Source organism: Miniopterus schreibersii (assembly GCF_964146895.1).
Source record: "Miniopterus schreibersii genome assembly, chromosome: 10".
NCBI classification, from domain to species: domain Eukaryota; kingdom Metazoa; phylum Chordata; class Mammalia; order Chiroptera; family Miniopteridae; genus Miniopterus; species Miniopterus schreibersii.
The window spans coordinates 29,944,619-29,960,684 of NC_138110.1; the positions used below are offsets into that span (position 1 = coordinate 29,944,619).

The window sequence follows — 16,066 nt, forward strand, 5'->3', positions numbered from 1 at the left end:
CCTTGTCTAACCTCAGAGATCCAAGGATCAAATAGCATTCTGCTCACAGTTCCTTTCAGAGGCACACACAGTGTGTGCTAAGTGAAATCCTCTTTAACTGCCTCTTGTCAAGGAAGATAGAGACAATCAGAGAATTAGTTGAAAAGAGAAATCTGGAAAAATTATCAAAGCATCATCATAAAATGGAATTCAGTGGAGGACTTTCTAAAGTTCAGATCCTCGACAAAACATCTATTTCCTTAAAATAAGAAAAGAGTTCATGGAGGGGTGAAAGGGGCACAGAATCCCAGATGAACCAATGGCAACCTTGGGCTTGGTGGTCAGGAACAGTATAACATGAAATTTGGTGCTGGTGCTTGCTTTTTACTAGATGAATCCTAGACTCACCAGTGCCTGCTGATGACAGAAAGAGAGATTTCACTTTCACATGGGGGCTACAGTGGCAGTTCCAAATTCTTCCAAATCTAGGGAGCCCTACAGACTAGAGTCAAGAACCCTAAAAGCTGGAAAATACCTGGAGAGAAAAGAACTCACTATGAGACTTATTCAGCATCTGTGATATCAAATCTAATTAACTCTAAGTGCAGCAAGTGTCCTCCATGGGAACACAAGGTGAGATCAACCCTGTTTTAAAAGGTCCCTACTCTCACACAAATGGAGTGATTTGTTGGCTGGATCCCTTGTCAAATACCTTCTAACTCTTTATGTTTTTGTTGTTAACCCTCACTGGAGGATATTTTTTCTACTGATTTGTAGAGAGAGTGGAAGGGAGGGAGAGAAACATGGATGTGAGAGAGACAGAGAGACACATTGATCGGTTGCCTCCTGCATGTGCCCCGACCGGGGCAGGGAATCAACCTGCAACCCAGGTACACACTCTTGACTGGAAATCGAACCCATGACCTTTGGTTCATGGGCCAGCACTCTAACCACTGAACCACACTGGTCAGGGCCCCTCTAACTCTTTTCATTAAATGTGGAACACTGTTTGTAAACTAAAAACCAGGTGAGGAGCAAGCAGATTCCAGAATCCAGCAGTGTGACTGCTTGCACACCCTACCCCACTGTACTGAGAAAGCAGTTAGAAGCAGCTCAAGGTGGCATCTCTGACAACTTCCACCAGTGTTTGAGGCCACTGAATGATCTGAGCATTCTTTCTAAAGTTTTATTATGAAAATGTTCAAAAATACACAAAGTACATTGAAGAGTATAAAGACTGTGATGTGCTCATTAACCATATAGATCAATAGTGATCAACTCCTGGCCAATCTTGTCTCATTTAGACCCCACTTCCTGTGCACTCTCAACCCCACACAGCCAGTTTTTTTAGGTAAATGCAAGATCATATCATTTCATCTATAAATATTTCAGTATGTCCCTAAAAGGCAAGGATTTCTAAAAACCATAACCACCATACACTGTCCCACTTAAAATGGTTTCTTAATATCATATAATATCCAACAACCTGAACATTCCTAATGGAGGCCAAAAGCTTTTAACATTTCTTTGAGTTTATATTATTACACTACTACTAACAGCCATGACAGGTAGCCATCATTACATAACAGATACACTCCTTTTCCATATTGCTACCCCATATCTTTTTAATTCATACGCATACAACTTGATTCAGTTTTTAGGTGAAGTGGATACCAGTGCTAGTACCCTTTCAAAAAGGAACTAAGCTGCTGACAGGTTGTGACAGACTGTAAGAGTGCTGGGGTCCCAGAGAATGGCACTTCCCTGAGTGCTGGGGTCCCAGAGAATGGCACCTCCCTGTTTCCTTACCCTTGTGAAGCCCCCTTGTACACTGAGTCTAGGATTATCCATGTGACTTCCTTTGGCCAATGGGCACCAGTAAACAGAGGCTTGAAAAGTGTTGTTTTTGGACTTGCCCTTCTGAAATGTTGCTACCATGTGAAGAAGTGTAGGCTAGCCTGGCCCAGCCAACAACCAGCATCAATGCCAAACCAGGTAATTCAGGCCATCTTAGACCCACACAATCCAGCCATCAGACGCCTACAGCTGCATCAGAATCTCTCAGTTGAACCAGGCCTGAATTTCTGACCCACAGAATCATGAGCGACACTTACTGTTTCAGGCCACTAAGTTTTTGGTGTATTTGTTATGACCAAGAGCTAACTGATACACATTTTTTATCACCTAAAGAAGGATCTTAAGAGATTAGACATATTAGTGTATTATTTCTAAAAGTACCAATTACCTCTCAGCCCCAAAGACTCCAGCCTTAAGATGCCTTTCCCATTACTAGGACCACATTTTGACAATGAAAAGTTAGAACACATAATCTGACAAAAGATTTTTTTATTTTGATTTGTGAATTTATGTATTTGTAAAATTATATGAAACTATAAAAATTCAAATGAATGAAACAGATTAAATCACCTTTCTGAAATGGAATTAAATTACATGGAATTGGGCCTGTCCCCAGAAAGTCCAGGACATATGGTCACCAGACGTCCTCCACTATGAAGAAGAATTCTAGAAGCCCAACCAAGTTTTCTTCAATTGTTTAAAAACATTCATAGAGGAAAATATTGGCTTTACTTACAGGCCTCCTTGCTGCCCCTGTGTATACTGAACTTAGTTGTCCTGCAGCAATAAATATTTGTTTAAAACTGCATTAGTTTTCAGAACAAAATAAAAATCCTGACTTTGCCTGGTATATAAAGCACTCAGTTGTCACCCTCAGTTATTACTCAGGGCATCTTCCCTCTAAGGTTAGCTGCTTTCTGATAATGTCCTTCCTTTAACCCAGCATCTGGCAAATACTTTATCATAAAACATGTGATATTAAAAGAGACATCTGAGCACTTATTGAGCTTCTACTCTGGGCAGGTGCGCTGCTGGGCACTGGGACTGGAGAGAGGAATGAGCATATGACACAGAGTAGCTAATATGTCCTGAGGACGATTCAATCCAAGGTGTGAACATAAGCAAGCGCTCTTCCATGGGTTATGAACAAAGTGCTGGGGAAAAGCAGCAGGAGCTCCTTTTACCTTGCCAAGGAGACCTCGTGGATGAGGGACACCTGAGGTGACTCCTGCAGGAGGAGGAGGAGTTTGCTAACTTGAGAACTGGAAGGAAGAATACTCCAGGTAAAGAAAAGACAGTGCGTGAAGGAAAGCTCCCCAAAGACTTGCCTTTTGCGCTCAAGAAATAGGCAATGTTGAATGTGGCTGAAACTTCATAGACATCTAAGGAATGGCAGGAGACAAGGCCACAGGAGTATGAGGCCTCAGACTGTGTAGGCCCTTGCACTAACTCAAAGAGTTGGGGCTATATCCTGCTGGCCGTGAAAAAGGTTATTCACTCATTCATTCATTTATTCATTCCTATAGTCATTCGCTCACTCACTTCTTCAACAGAAAAATGGCATAGTCAGATCTGACTTTCAGGAGGATCACCTGTTTTCAGTTCCAGGGAGTTAGGAAGGAGGAAAGAACAAAGAAGACCCCTTGGGATGCAGCACCTGCAGGATGCCAACCTCGCCAGCCTCTGCTTCTGCTGCTCTCCCAGGCCCTGCTTCCAGGCACACCCATCTCCTTTCAGCCCTTCACACCTGCCGAGCTGGAGCTCCTCTGCTGCCCTTCTCTGCGGCACTGCCTCTCTTTAGGCCACCGTCTCAGATGGGCCTTCCTCACCCACACCTCAGTTTCTCATTCCACCTCATCCTGTCTCTTTTCTACACAGGCATGATCACAATCTCAGATCCCCAGCTTATTCATATATTTGGTCACTCTCTGCACCCCATTGGAATAAGAGCTCTTTCAGGACAGTGGCCTTGTCTGTCTAGGTTGCTGCTGTGTCCCGGGGCCTAGAGTAGTACCTGGCACATAGTAGGTACTCAATAAAATTCTGTTGAATGAACCAATTCACAGAGGAACAATTGTATGGGAAGATATTGCAATAATCCAGCCAAGAAATGAGGGCCAGAGCTAGGGGAATGGAGAACTGCAGTTTTCAGTAATCAGACTTCTAAATGTAGGGACAGAGGAAAGAGAAAAAAGTCCAGGACAGCTCCAGGTTTGTAACTTAGGAGGCTGTTCTTTGTAGAGGTGGAGAAGAGAACAGATTGTACAGGATTTTTTTTTCTATTGTGTGAGAAAAATAAAGGATTCATTTAGGGCTGGTTGCATGTCACATGCAGCTTCCAGGTGGCCATGTCCCATACAGTCAGAGCTCCCCAGGCCCCTCTGCACCACCACATTTAGTTGCTGGGTTGTCCAGAAAAACAGAACAAATAGGATATACATGGAGATTTATTATAAGAAATTGGCTCACAAGATTATGAGGCTGAGAAGTCCAAAGGCCTGAGACCCAGGAGAGCCAATGGTATAAGTTCCAGTTGGAGTTCAGAGGCAGGAGGAAACCAATGTCCTAGCTTCAAATATCACACAGAAAAAGCGAATTCTCTCTTGTTCAGCCTTGTCTTCTACTCAGGCTTTCATTGGATTGAATGAAGCCCACTCACCCTGGGGAGGGCAATTTGCTTTACTCAGTTTAGCAATTTAAATGTTAACCTCACTCAGAAACACCCTCAGACCTACTCAGAACAATGTTTGGCCAAATATCTGGGCACCCTGTGACCTGGTCAAATTGACACATAAAATTAACTATCACAATGGGCATTTCTTGTTCTTTAAATAACATACATATGCTGCATTTGTGAATGATGCGTGCTTGATGCGAAAATAGAAAGCAAATACAATTGGACCTAGGAAGATGGTGAATGTGGAACAGCTTTTGAAAAGTTTAGAATGAAGGGAAAGAGGGAGACGGGGAGGTCGCTTGAGAACCAGGTAAGATGGAGAGAAGGTGTGGTCTGAAGCAGGAAGGAGTTTCCTGGGAAGGTATGCAGGCTGCTCTTCAAAATTCTCTCCCAGCTGGTTCACTAATGGGAAATTCACCCGCATTATGCTGTTTTCTGATACGCACTGACCACAGAATCCAAAGTTGTGATCATCTGGTTGAGCAGAATCTCGGAGATGGGGGTTCCGATGGGGGGAAAGGGAGGTATGTGTACCGGGAAAAGTCTGTCTCCTACCTTCATGCAAGCCAGCTGTCCTTAGTTTCTTCCTTCTGTCTTCAGCAATCTTACTTTATTCTTACTTTACCCTATCTTGAAGCAGCCATATGAACACACACCTCTACCACCCACTGACTTCCCAATACCACATGCCAGTGACAACAGAACAAAAACGTCTGAGCAGATAACTGGTAAGTGAGGCTTGGTCTGAGGAGAAGGCGCCTCAACAGGGGCACAAAGAATGAACCAGCTGGGCAGCCGTAGGGAGCTTTAAGCTCTGATAAAAAATATTGCTCTATTCAGTTTCCTCTGATTTCTTCTAAGATCATAAAAAGACAATTCTGTTCTGTTCCTCAACTTCTTATAATGACAGTAACTTTTAGGAAACAATGAGTTACCTGTCAATCTCTCCACTTCTACCTAGTAAAGATCACAGTGGAGTCATGTAGGTGGGAAATACCTCTCCCAGGACTCTGGCTATGCACAAAACAATGAATAAAGCTATTTATCATAATAGCAGTTTGTGAATATACTAAAATTCATTGAATTTTACATTTTAAAATGGTTAATTTTGTAGTATGAGCATAATATCAGGATGGGGTGGGGGAATGTGAAAAAAAAAAATGTTTAACGCCACTGATAGAATGTCCTCAGGAGTAGCCTGATTCACTCCATTATTATGGGTAAGCTTGGGCCTAATGAATAAGCTTTCCTATAGAAAGTCACACTACCCAAGAGGAAACATGTCTTCAGATTCTGTCTCCCACTGGCCATGGAAGGAAACTGAGATGATGAGGCTTAGCAATAAGGAATGTAATTTGCTACTCTCAAAATGTGCTCTAACCTTCATTTAGAGTCGAGACAATAGTCACATCAGATAAATAACTTTAACAACAGGGGGACATTTGACCTAAAATTAACCCACTGGAAACAGTTAGAACTCAAGTCAACAGGCCATTAAGCCATGATGCATAACCCAAAGCAGGGCCTGCTTCCTGAGCCTGTGACTTCTGCAACTGTAGGGGGCTCCATCCTCATGCTCAGCAGGGCTCTGCACTTGGCTTGATGCTCTGCTTTCACCATCTTGAAATTCTTATTAATTTTAACTTTAAAGCTGGGTTTTATAAGTGAAGTCCAATGGGACAAAGGAACACGTGCATGCATAGAGGAAGTAGGTGCAATATGCACGTCTGCCATTCCTTGCACCCATGAGCATAGAGTTCTGGTAGACTCATGATACATGGGAGTTCAGTGAGACTGCAAGTGAATACAAGGTGAGTGTGTGACATCTATGACTGCCTAAGCAGAGTCACTGACAGCCCTGGAGGCCACACTTTACATGCAAACCAGAACTTGCTTTAAATGAAGAGAGATGGCAATGCAAGGGTCCTTTCCTATCCCTTCTCAACAGTGTTACTTTCCCCTATTAGCCAACCACTTATGCTGAAATGATGACATAGAAAAAATGAGAAAATAGGACAGCCCACAGTTCTTTTTCCTTTTAGCCTTCCTTACTCATCAGTGAGTTGAAGGTAGAGTGTTGACAGAATGAACACATGTCAAGAAATGAAGTAAAAATAGCTGAGTTAGTTTTGTACAGTTTTTCCACTGTTCCGGTAAGAAGAAAATACCTATCATGCAGGAATGACAAACCCCAAATTCTGCTGATTCTGCTTACAGGCTACATGCTCTTATAACTACATTTTAAACTGGCAGTGCACAATATAAAAATGAACAGTAAAACTCCTGCTAACACTTTAAAATTTTAACTTTTCTTTCCTTATGATGACATCAAATAGCAAATAAAATCACACCATAACAAGGTGAGAAAGAACAGGGAAGAAAGTAAAAAGATGTTCAGTATCTTTAACAGCAGTCCCAGCCCCCCACACACACGCATTTTATTTTGCCCCACAAATTACATAGCAGGCCCGGCCTGAAGTTCCACCCCTATCAAGTATAAGTTACATGACCTGTCTGCCTGTCTGTCTTTGTCTCTGTGTCTATCTGTCTCTCTCTCTCTCTTAGCCTGAATGAAAGTACTTCTGGTAGAATGCATGTTCTTTAAATTAAAATGAAATAAATAAATAAGCAAGCAAGCTACAAAGTTTCTGCCAGATCAGCGCTTCTCCCACTTGAGTGAGCACCACAATCACCAGGAGGCTTATACAAACAGGGACTCAGAGTTTCTGATTCAACACGTCTGGGCTGGGGCCTGAGAACTTGCATTTGGGAAAGCTCCCGGGTGTTATGAGTGCTGCTACACCACATTCAGAAACACAGGTCTAGAGTATGTTTCCCTTGGCCTCTGACATCTGTCCCAGCTGTGAGATGCCTTACAAGACATATGTCCTGTTACCTCATAAATGTTCAACTGCTCCACTAAGTCCAAGTCAGTCCCTTTCTTGTTCAAGTGCCGCTGGGACACGGCCGCAATGCCCAGCTCCTCCAGGCAGTCCACCACGTCGTAGAAGGTATCTTGGTCTGGTAATCCTGACAACGTCTGGATGGAGAAAGAACACAGACATGTCTTAGGGAACTGTCTCAAAGCATATTTTTTTGCATGGTAGCCAGTGGCCATTATAACACTATGAAACAAAGCAAGAAAAATAACAAGTTCATTTGAGAAAAAAGTTCTTCAGCAATAAGCAGGATGCACCCCAAGATCCCACCCCATTAGTCAGGAGTTCTGTACTCCCCTCCCCTTGAGTAGAGGCAGAACACTCCTGTGACTAGGTTACATTATATGGCAAGGGTGAAGGGATTTTACAGATGTCATTAAGGTCCCAAATCAGTTGATTTTGAGTTCATCAAAGGGGAAATTATCCTGAGTGGACCTGACCTAACCAGGTGAGCCATTTAAAGTGGGATAAGGACTTTCCTAAACTCAAAGACTAGAAGAATGATTATCCTGCTGGCCCCAGTGCAGCACAAGCCACCATGAGTTCTACAGCTGCAAGGAAATGAGCTCTGCCAACAACCACCAAAGCTTGGAAGAGGACCCCAGGCCTCAGATCAGACTCCAGCCCTATTCGACACCTTGACGGTGGCCTTGTGAGACTCTGAGCAGAGGGCCCAGGTAGGCACTATCCCATGGAAACTGTGAGATGATAAATCTGTGTTGTTCAAAGCTGCTAAGTTTGTGGTAATTGGTTACAAGGCAATAGAAAACCAAAGCAGTTCTCCTGTTAAGAGCAATCTACCAGCTGTAGTGATAACAATTTACTAATTCTCTTTCCTTTCAATTTGGTAGGCCTTCACCTTCCTCTGAAATTTAGGGAAAGATGAGAAATTTCAAAGCAGCAACCTAGAGACAAATAAATAATTAACCCAAGAAAGAAACAGCTGACTTCTCTTTGAATTCTGCCTTTCTTACAAGAAGGATGATCTCAGACCAGGCCTCTGCTCAGAACTGGAAGGACCTTTGAGGTGATTTACTACAAATCCCTTATCTTATGAATGAGGGAGATAGAGGCAGGGAGGGAAGGAATTAGCCTGAGGTAACAGGGAGTTACTGAAGGCCTGGGATAAGCTCTGCCCTCAGAGCTGCTATTCTCGACTCCTCTCCTCACACACTCATGCCTTTTACACATGTCATTCTGGCCTTCAATTTCAGGCACAGACCTTTAGCCCCTATTTATTTCACTATCTCTGCATTTCTAAAAACTTTACATATACATTTCAAAATTATTGTAAATATGGTGACTTGCCTCGGAAGAGGGAAAAAACAATACTTTAAGGATCATTTCACAGCACCAACTTCTCTAACACTTCTATTTTGGGGCTATTAATATTGGAAAGAATGTCTTTATTCATAATGCAAACGATGCCTTTTTCCTTCCTAGTCTGAGAAGAGAGGACACAACTCACTATTACTGAGATCAGAAATGAATGAAAAATAACAGGGATCCAGTTCATTAGTTGGTGGCCCCAGTGAGGACACAGAACAGAAGGTTGTGAACCAGTTAGTTGAAGCTGTAATAAATGGTGCGTGCACCTAAGGGGCCAAGTGAAGAGTCCAAGTCCGTGTCTGCAGGCGCCAGGCGAGGCAGTCACTGAGGCGCCAGTAGGCACACCAGCCCACTGAGCTGCCCAGCTCCCAAAGCTAACTCACAAAGTAGGCACCTGCTCCAAGAAGGCTACCATCAGAACAAGCCCATCCTTTGGTTTTAGCCTCTAGAACTCTGTTAGAAGATGAGGAAACGGAAATGGCGACACCAAGGCCAGGGCAGAGCTCAAGGCTGGAGGTGCCCTAACTGACCGCTGAATCCGCCAAACACGATTTGAGGAATGTGGTGAGTTGACATTTGGCGTCAGATTGAGAGCTTTCTACACAACAGTGCAGGGGCCAGGATTACTATTAAATAATTAAACAAACGGGTCTATAGAACCAAACAGACTCATGGAGCCTTTGCTCAAAAACAGGCCCAGAATTGAATGTAGTAAGAGGTCTGGTCATTTCCTCTGTGAAAATTTGGGCTTGAGCCAAGCCTGTGTTCCCTCACCTTTCATGTGGGGCCGCAGCTGCGGGGGAGGCGACCTTTGCCACAAACAAATACAGCTTCTCTCTCTGCCTACATGGGAGGGGACTATACATCCTAGAAACACATTCACCTATTTTCAGCTATTCACTAACGTGCTCAGCCATTTGCCACACTCTCACCTCCCCCTGGGCCCTGCCCTCTCATTTCTACCCAGACACCTCACTGCTACCGAGCCTCCTTCGGGCAAAGGTGGCAGCTCCAGAATAGTCTGTGAGGCAAAGGTCTCCTGCCGCCCTCACTCCCAGGTTCCTGCTTTCTCTCAGACCTTGTCTTCCAGACCTCGTGACAAGTAAATCTTGACAGGCATGTCTCAGAGGGAGAAATCTCTGCCCTAAAGGACATTTTATTTTCCTCTCCCAGGGTTTTCACTGAGTCCATCCGATCTTTCTTGTAGGATAAAACCAGTGTGGCCAAAGCCTGAACACAAATGTTTGTGGCAGCATTTTTGGTGAAAACTGAAAGCTGTAAACACCCCAGTCTCCTTCAGTGGGTGAAGAGAGAAGCAAACTAGTGTATCGACAATGCACACGGCACAGCCGCAGAAAGGAGAGAACTGTTAGTACCCCTAGTAGCACAGATGAAGCTCTCCCACTGAGAGAAGCCAACCTCAGAGGGATACATCCCATAAGATTCCATGTGACATTCCTGAAATGACAACACTATAGCAATAGAGAATAAATCAGTGGTTGTCAAGGGCATGAACAGGGGATCAGGGTGTCATTATAACAACAGAGAGATTTGGGGGGAGATGTTCTCTATCCTAATTATGATGGCTATCCATAACCATATATATGTCAAAACTTATACAGCTAAATACCCAAGGGAAAAAGTCAGTTTTGCTGGATGGTAACTTAAAAACAATAAAATAAAATAGGCAAATACTAAGCGTGAATCCCATCCATGTTACTTACCCCCTGGCCCTGCTGAGTAGCGTCCCTACCGTGGGCTTCCTCACATCCTACTTCCCTGAACACTCCAGCCAGCCCCACGCTAACACCCGTTACTCATCCCCCCACCTGCCCCATCCTATTCTATGAGGGGGTCAGCGCCTGAACCACCCCCAACTGGGGTATTCTCACTGAGCCAATTTCAGCTGGATCAAGACAGGGCACATATAACTTCAGCTTGCAGGGTGAGAAATAGTTTCTGAAACTCCTCAATCTTCTGACGACATGTGGTGGGAGACGGGGGGAAGGACGGAGGTTGGGATTAGTCTGGATCTTGGAAACCCCCCATTAATGCCCGCCTTTAACAAAAGGAGACTTTGGTCTCAGAACCATGAGCAGGCTAGAACTTAGTCCCCTTGTTTTGTCATAAAAACTTTAACTTTTTGAATTCTGTGTCATTAGCACATCTTTTATTATGTTGAAACAAAAGTTAGAAATGTACTACAATAATTTCCTAGATTTCAGAGTCTAAATTTTTTCCAGATCCACATAACATTTCATCACATTATTTTGTTTGGGATCTTAGAGGATTTTACTCACTGGGGCAATAAACGTGACTAAAATTCAGCAACAGAAAACAAACCCAGTGTGGGTGCCAGCAGTCTGTTGACCTTTTTGAGGAAAAGATGACATTTGAAGTAATGTCCTCAGGATCTGCCTGGACCTCCCCTGGGCCAGAACTAACAAAAGATGAGACAGAACTGCCAGGGAGAAAGAGTTAGCGAGGAATTCCTGGACATTAATTGCCGTATGATGCCAAGGAGAGTATGACACGCATGAGGCCGTGCCAGTGATTGGCAGCAGAATGGCCACACCTCGCAAATGCTGCCAGGGTCATCAGAACAGCTGAGCACAGCCTCTACCAGTAAGATGGAGAGCATTACCATGGAAAACACTGTGCGAGAGAGAAAATTCCATTTTTGCTGAATTCAGTGTTTTCCAAAACAATGTCAATGGTTGAATATGACAGGAAATTGATGACCTTAATCTTAAAAAAAACAACAGAAAATTGCTTTAAAATTGCAGGGTAAAATAACTCTCAGATTTTAAAATAAAAGCAAAACCATTATCTACCAAAAAGTGGTGCCCATTCCCCACTCAGACTGCAGTAGAGTTTCCTGTTTCCTCATCAACAAATGCCTTTCGTTAAAAAACAATCGCCGCCAGCATGACCCTGGGGGAATGCCGTGTTGTGTTGTTTTCCTGTACATTTCTTTTCATCTTAGTGAGTTTAATATTATTAATTTTTTGGCTGGGTTCTTAATATATTTAGGATAGGATCATTTTCTGTCCTATTTTTTGCAAACAGTTTCCCAGTGTGTCACTTGACTTTAGCTTTTATTTGTGGTTTTCATTTTTACAGATAAGACCTTATAGAGTTGTATGCACTGAAATATTTAAGTCCTTTCCTTTGGAATTTTTCTTGCCTGGCTTTATTATTAAAGTAACCTTTACCTAATAGAGACCAATTAATCTTCATGTTGAGTTTTTTTCTCATTTTTCTATGGTTTGATGTGTTACACAGAACTCTTGAATTGATCCGGAATTTATTTTGGTATATGGTCGAAGTATGTTTTTGTTTATTTCCATTTAGCAAGGCCTCCCCTGATCATGAATGAGCTAGCCCATCCCCCTTGATGTCAATCACAGCGTAAGAAGTTCCGTGCTTTGGGTGTGTTTCACAGTTCCTTTGCTCCCCTCATCTTTCTTCAGAGCAAAGAGCCAGACCACATTGTTTTAATCCTTAGAGTTTGCACAACATTTTACTATCTAGTAGAAGTTACTCCTTATAATTATGCTGCTTTCTACTTATTTGCCCCAATTCAGGAGGGAAAATGTTTCAGGAAGAGACTGGGGGTCTGCTCCGTAGGCCTGCACCCTGCAGTCTGTACAGTACAAAGGAAGGCCCATGGCAGGGCTGATGTGGGGCCTGGGTTCTAGGGTGTAGCAATCCACAAGAAATAACCTCCTGACCCCAGCCTTGGTTATTAAGGAGGAAAGGACTGAGCCACCACCATGAAGGAACTCCAGTCTCAAAAGTGGGCTATCCCAGAACAGCGTGTGACTGACCCATTGTAGAGCAACACCTCTAGGGATGAATACTGAAGATTACACCTGCCCTCCAAGGTGGTGACCAGGGAGGGACATGAGAGGAATGAGAGCACAAGGGCGTAGTCGCCGTCATAAAAAGAGCATGGGACCCAGCCCCAGGAATTCATATCTCTGTCCCCAGCAGTTAAAATTCAGTAAGCAGAGGAATGAGAGCACCTTCATTTCTTCCTGACTGTGAACTCTTCCTTAGAGTAACACTTACTAATTAATTTCTTAAGGAAAAATGTTTTGAAGGGGATATCTTGATAGGAAAAGTCATAAAATTCTCACTGTCATCTTTCTGGTTTTATTAGAAAAGACCTATCCCTGGCCAGTTAGCTCAGTAGGTTAGAGTGTCCTGATACAGCAAGGTTGTGGGTTTGATCCCTGGTCAGGGCACACAGAAGCAGCAACAAATGAACGCATAAATAAGTGGAAAAACAAATCTCTCTCTCTCTCTCTCAAAGCAATGAATAAAATTTTAAAAGAAAGAAAAGACCAAAGCACTGGAAGCCAGCAGACACAAGGTTTCACATGTGTGTGCACCAGCCTGCAAGCACACATACCGTGTGTGAGTGTATAGGGTTTTCTCCTGCAAAGCAGCACACCGCAGCCACAATTCCAGCCACCATGATGGAGATCCACAGGACATGGCTCTTACTCAGATGGCAAATTTTAAACTTTCACATTGTATTAGTTCCCTAGGGCTGCCATAATTAATTACCACAAACTGGGTGGCTTAAAAAAACAGAAATTGATCCTCTTACAGTTTCAGAGACTAGAAACCTGACAAGATGTTGGCAGGGTCATGCTCTCTCTGAAGGCTCTAGGGGAGGGCCCTCCCGCGCCTCACCCTAGATTGGCTGCTGGCGATCCTCGGCATGCTTTGGCATCACCTGGCTTATAGATGCAACGCCCCCATCTCTGCCTCTGTCTTCACATGGCTGTCTTCCTCATGTACACGTGTATACATTGCGTTCCTGCTATGTGTGCCTCTTTTCCTGTTCTTATAAGGATACCAGTCACATTGGATTAGGGCCCACCCTAATGACCTCATCTTAACTTGACTGCATTTGCAAAGACCCTATATTTTCAAATAAGTTCACATTCCTAGGTACCAGGGATTAGGACTTCAGCACAGCTTTTGTGGGGAAGCAATTCCACCCGTGATAAACACTGACCAACCTTGTTCACTAAAGTCATCGCATAAACTAGCAGCTCCGTGTCGACACCGTCTTTTTCCTCCAGGATTTCCATGATGTTTGACCAGGGTATGACTCCTATAAGTAAAGCAAAAATCATTAGGGACAGCAATTCAGCATTCCTTATGCAACTCACATCTGAGTTCATCTAAAGACTCTTCACCCAATGATGGCAGTGTCTTCCAGTCACCAAATATCAAAGCATGAACATGCGCCTCACTGGGTGACAATATACCAACTATCCTTGTCCACTTGAAAATGTATATTCTTCAGTGTCAGGAGGCCTAACAATTTGCTTGAAAGTTCCTGTTATATCGACTATTTAACTTTTGAAAATGCATTCACATGCAGCTTTTAGGCCATGCGTTTCACTCTCTAAGTGCAGAAACCCTTGATAAGTTCTCTCTGTGCATCAGGACACTACACTCTGATTTTCTGCAAGGAAAGGGGATGCAGGAGGTCTTTATATTCACGCTAGCAGAGAGCTCTAAGAACTAACAGTGAAACCCACATCCAGCAAACATTTCAAAAACAGAAGTATATTATCCCTATTTAATCAAGGCACAAATACTATTTAAACATAAACCAGGTACAAGGAACCGGGTCTAGTAGGAGGCTGCCCTCAAGAGTTTTATAATCTAATGGAGCAGTTAGGTCCAAGTACAAGGACACACATCAGCACAGAGTAAAAGCACACAAAAGGCAAAAGCACTCATGGAAGCCTGTCAACTCAGCAAGGGAGGTCTCCTGCAGTGCAGATGGCTGTGGGGGGCCTGGTGCAGAGGTGGTCCCTAAATGGGGCTCTGCAGGTGCAGGCTCATGAGTGGTTATCCCCTGGCTCCAGGAGAAAGCAGGAAGACCCGTCACATGAGCACTGCCAAGGCCAAGGCCACAAAGGGGAACAGCACCCTGCCACATTTCCTGAGCCTGAGACGAACATTTGAAATGAAGTGTTGCCTTGTCCTTGGCGTGCCTGTGTGGAATGTGAAGCTCTTCCCCGCTTTCTCTATGAAGATATCAAAGGATATTGCTTATTTTTGCTGATGAAACTAATTTCTGAAATAACCTTCTAAATGCTGGTTCTTGATGGATTGTGTCAGAGTTGAAATGCCTGCTGAAAAGTGAGAAGGCATGAACTGGGTTGAGCTGGAGCAGTTTTAAAAGAACCAGAGTGTAAATGCACACAAAAAGGAAAAGAGAGAAGATAGGAATTTTTTTTAAAAAGGCACCTCCTATGAATGTGGAAGACATAGATGTAGTTGGATGTAGAGATCTGTTGGCTCATGCAGCAAGTGAACAGAAAGCTGTCTACCTTAACCAAGTTGCCCAGTTGGTTATAATGAGGCAAGTTTCCATACCCTTTCTAACTCTGAACACAAAAGCATGATCCTTCGCCTGCTAACTGCTGAATTATCTTCTTGCTGATATTTATCATCAAACTATGTTGAAGTCCTCACGTGTTCTTCAAATCCCAGCAAAGTAACCATTTCTGCCCTCAGGGCAGTCAATCAATGTGGTTAGTAGGTCTTGGGTCTCACTGTCCAGGTGCAGGGCTTGTGTTTATAACAAGGGCAACTTCTATTATTCATACTCGGCACCCAACCTCAGCGGAAAACACATGTTCTAGTCGGTTACCCACGTATAGTTAAAAGGAAGACTGTGCAGGAGAGAAAGCATTGAAGCTAAGACTTTCCAGTGGTGCTGGCAGGCCCAGAACTGCCTCCCGATTGCACACTTTGGAGCCAAAGATGCCAAATCGAGCCTGGGGAAGGAAGGGCCAAGAAGCAAAGGCAAGCATCTGGTAGAGAGGAAAGTAGCCAGATTATATCCGCTCTCTCTCACATATAGACAGACACACTTGTGCACCATTGTATCCTTTATAATGAACACACTCAAATACTGGCTTAATTTAATTGAAAATCATGTTCTTCAGCTGTGATATCTGATTCCCTTATTACTTCATAAGGATTTCAAGTCTGGAAACTAGGATATATTCATATACTGTTGGGATGAATGTTCATTCTACTTTGATGGTTTGAAGGACCAGAAAATGGGAAATATTTAGAAGAATGAAGGTAAAAAGGAAAAACATTTTGGTTCAACACAGCAGCCTTGGCCGGGCTCGAGCTGGCCTGTTAAGCACCAGCAGCTCCAGCTTTCCCAGGAGCTGCCACCTGCCAGAACTAAGTGGCCCGTTCACCCAGCACCACATTTGCTTGGTCCATACAAGTG

The 16,066-nt window shown here is 43.6% G+C and overlaps 1 protein-coding gene across 9 annotated transcripts in view; it reads right to left on the bottom strand.

Moving 5' to 3' along the window:
* FHOD3 (formin homology 2 domain containing 3) overlaps window positions 1-16,066 on the bottom strand; it is a 396,327-nt gene that overhangs the window by 132,830 nt on the left and 247,431 nt on the right. For all 9 annotated transcript variants that reach the window (XM_081149144.1, XM_081149143.1, XM_081149142.1 and 6 more), the window contains exons 8-9: window positions 13,818-13,912; window positions 7,410-7,553 (exon numbers count right to left, since the gene is read on the bottom strand). In XM_081149144.1, the coding sequence (XP_081005270.1) occupies window positions 7,410-7,553; window positions 13,818-13,912 (239 nt within the window). The remainder of the gene's footprint in view (window positions 1-7,409; window positions 7,554-13,817; window positions 13,913-16,066) is intronic.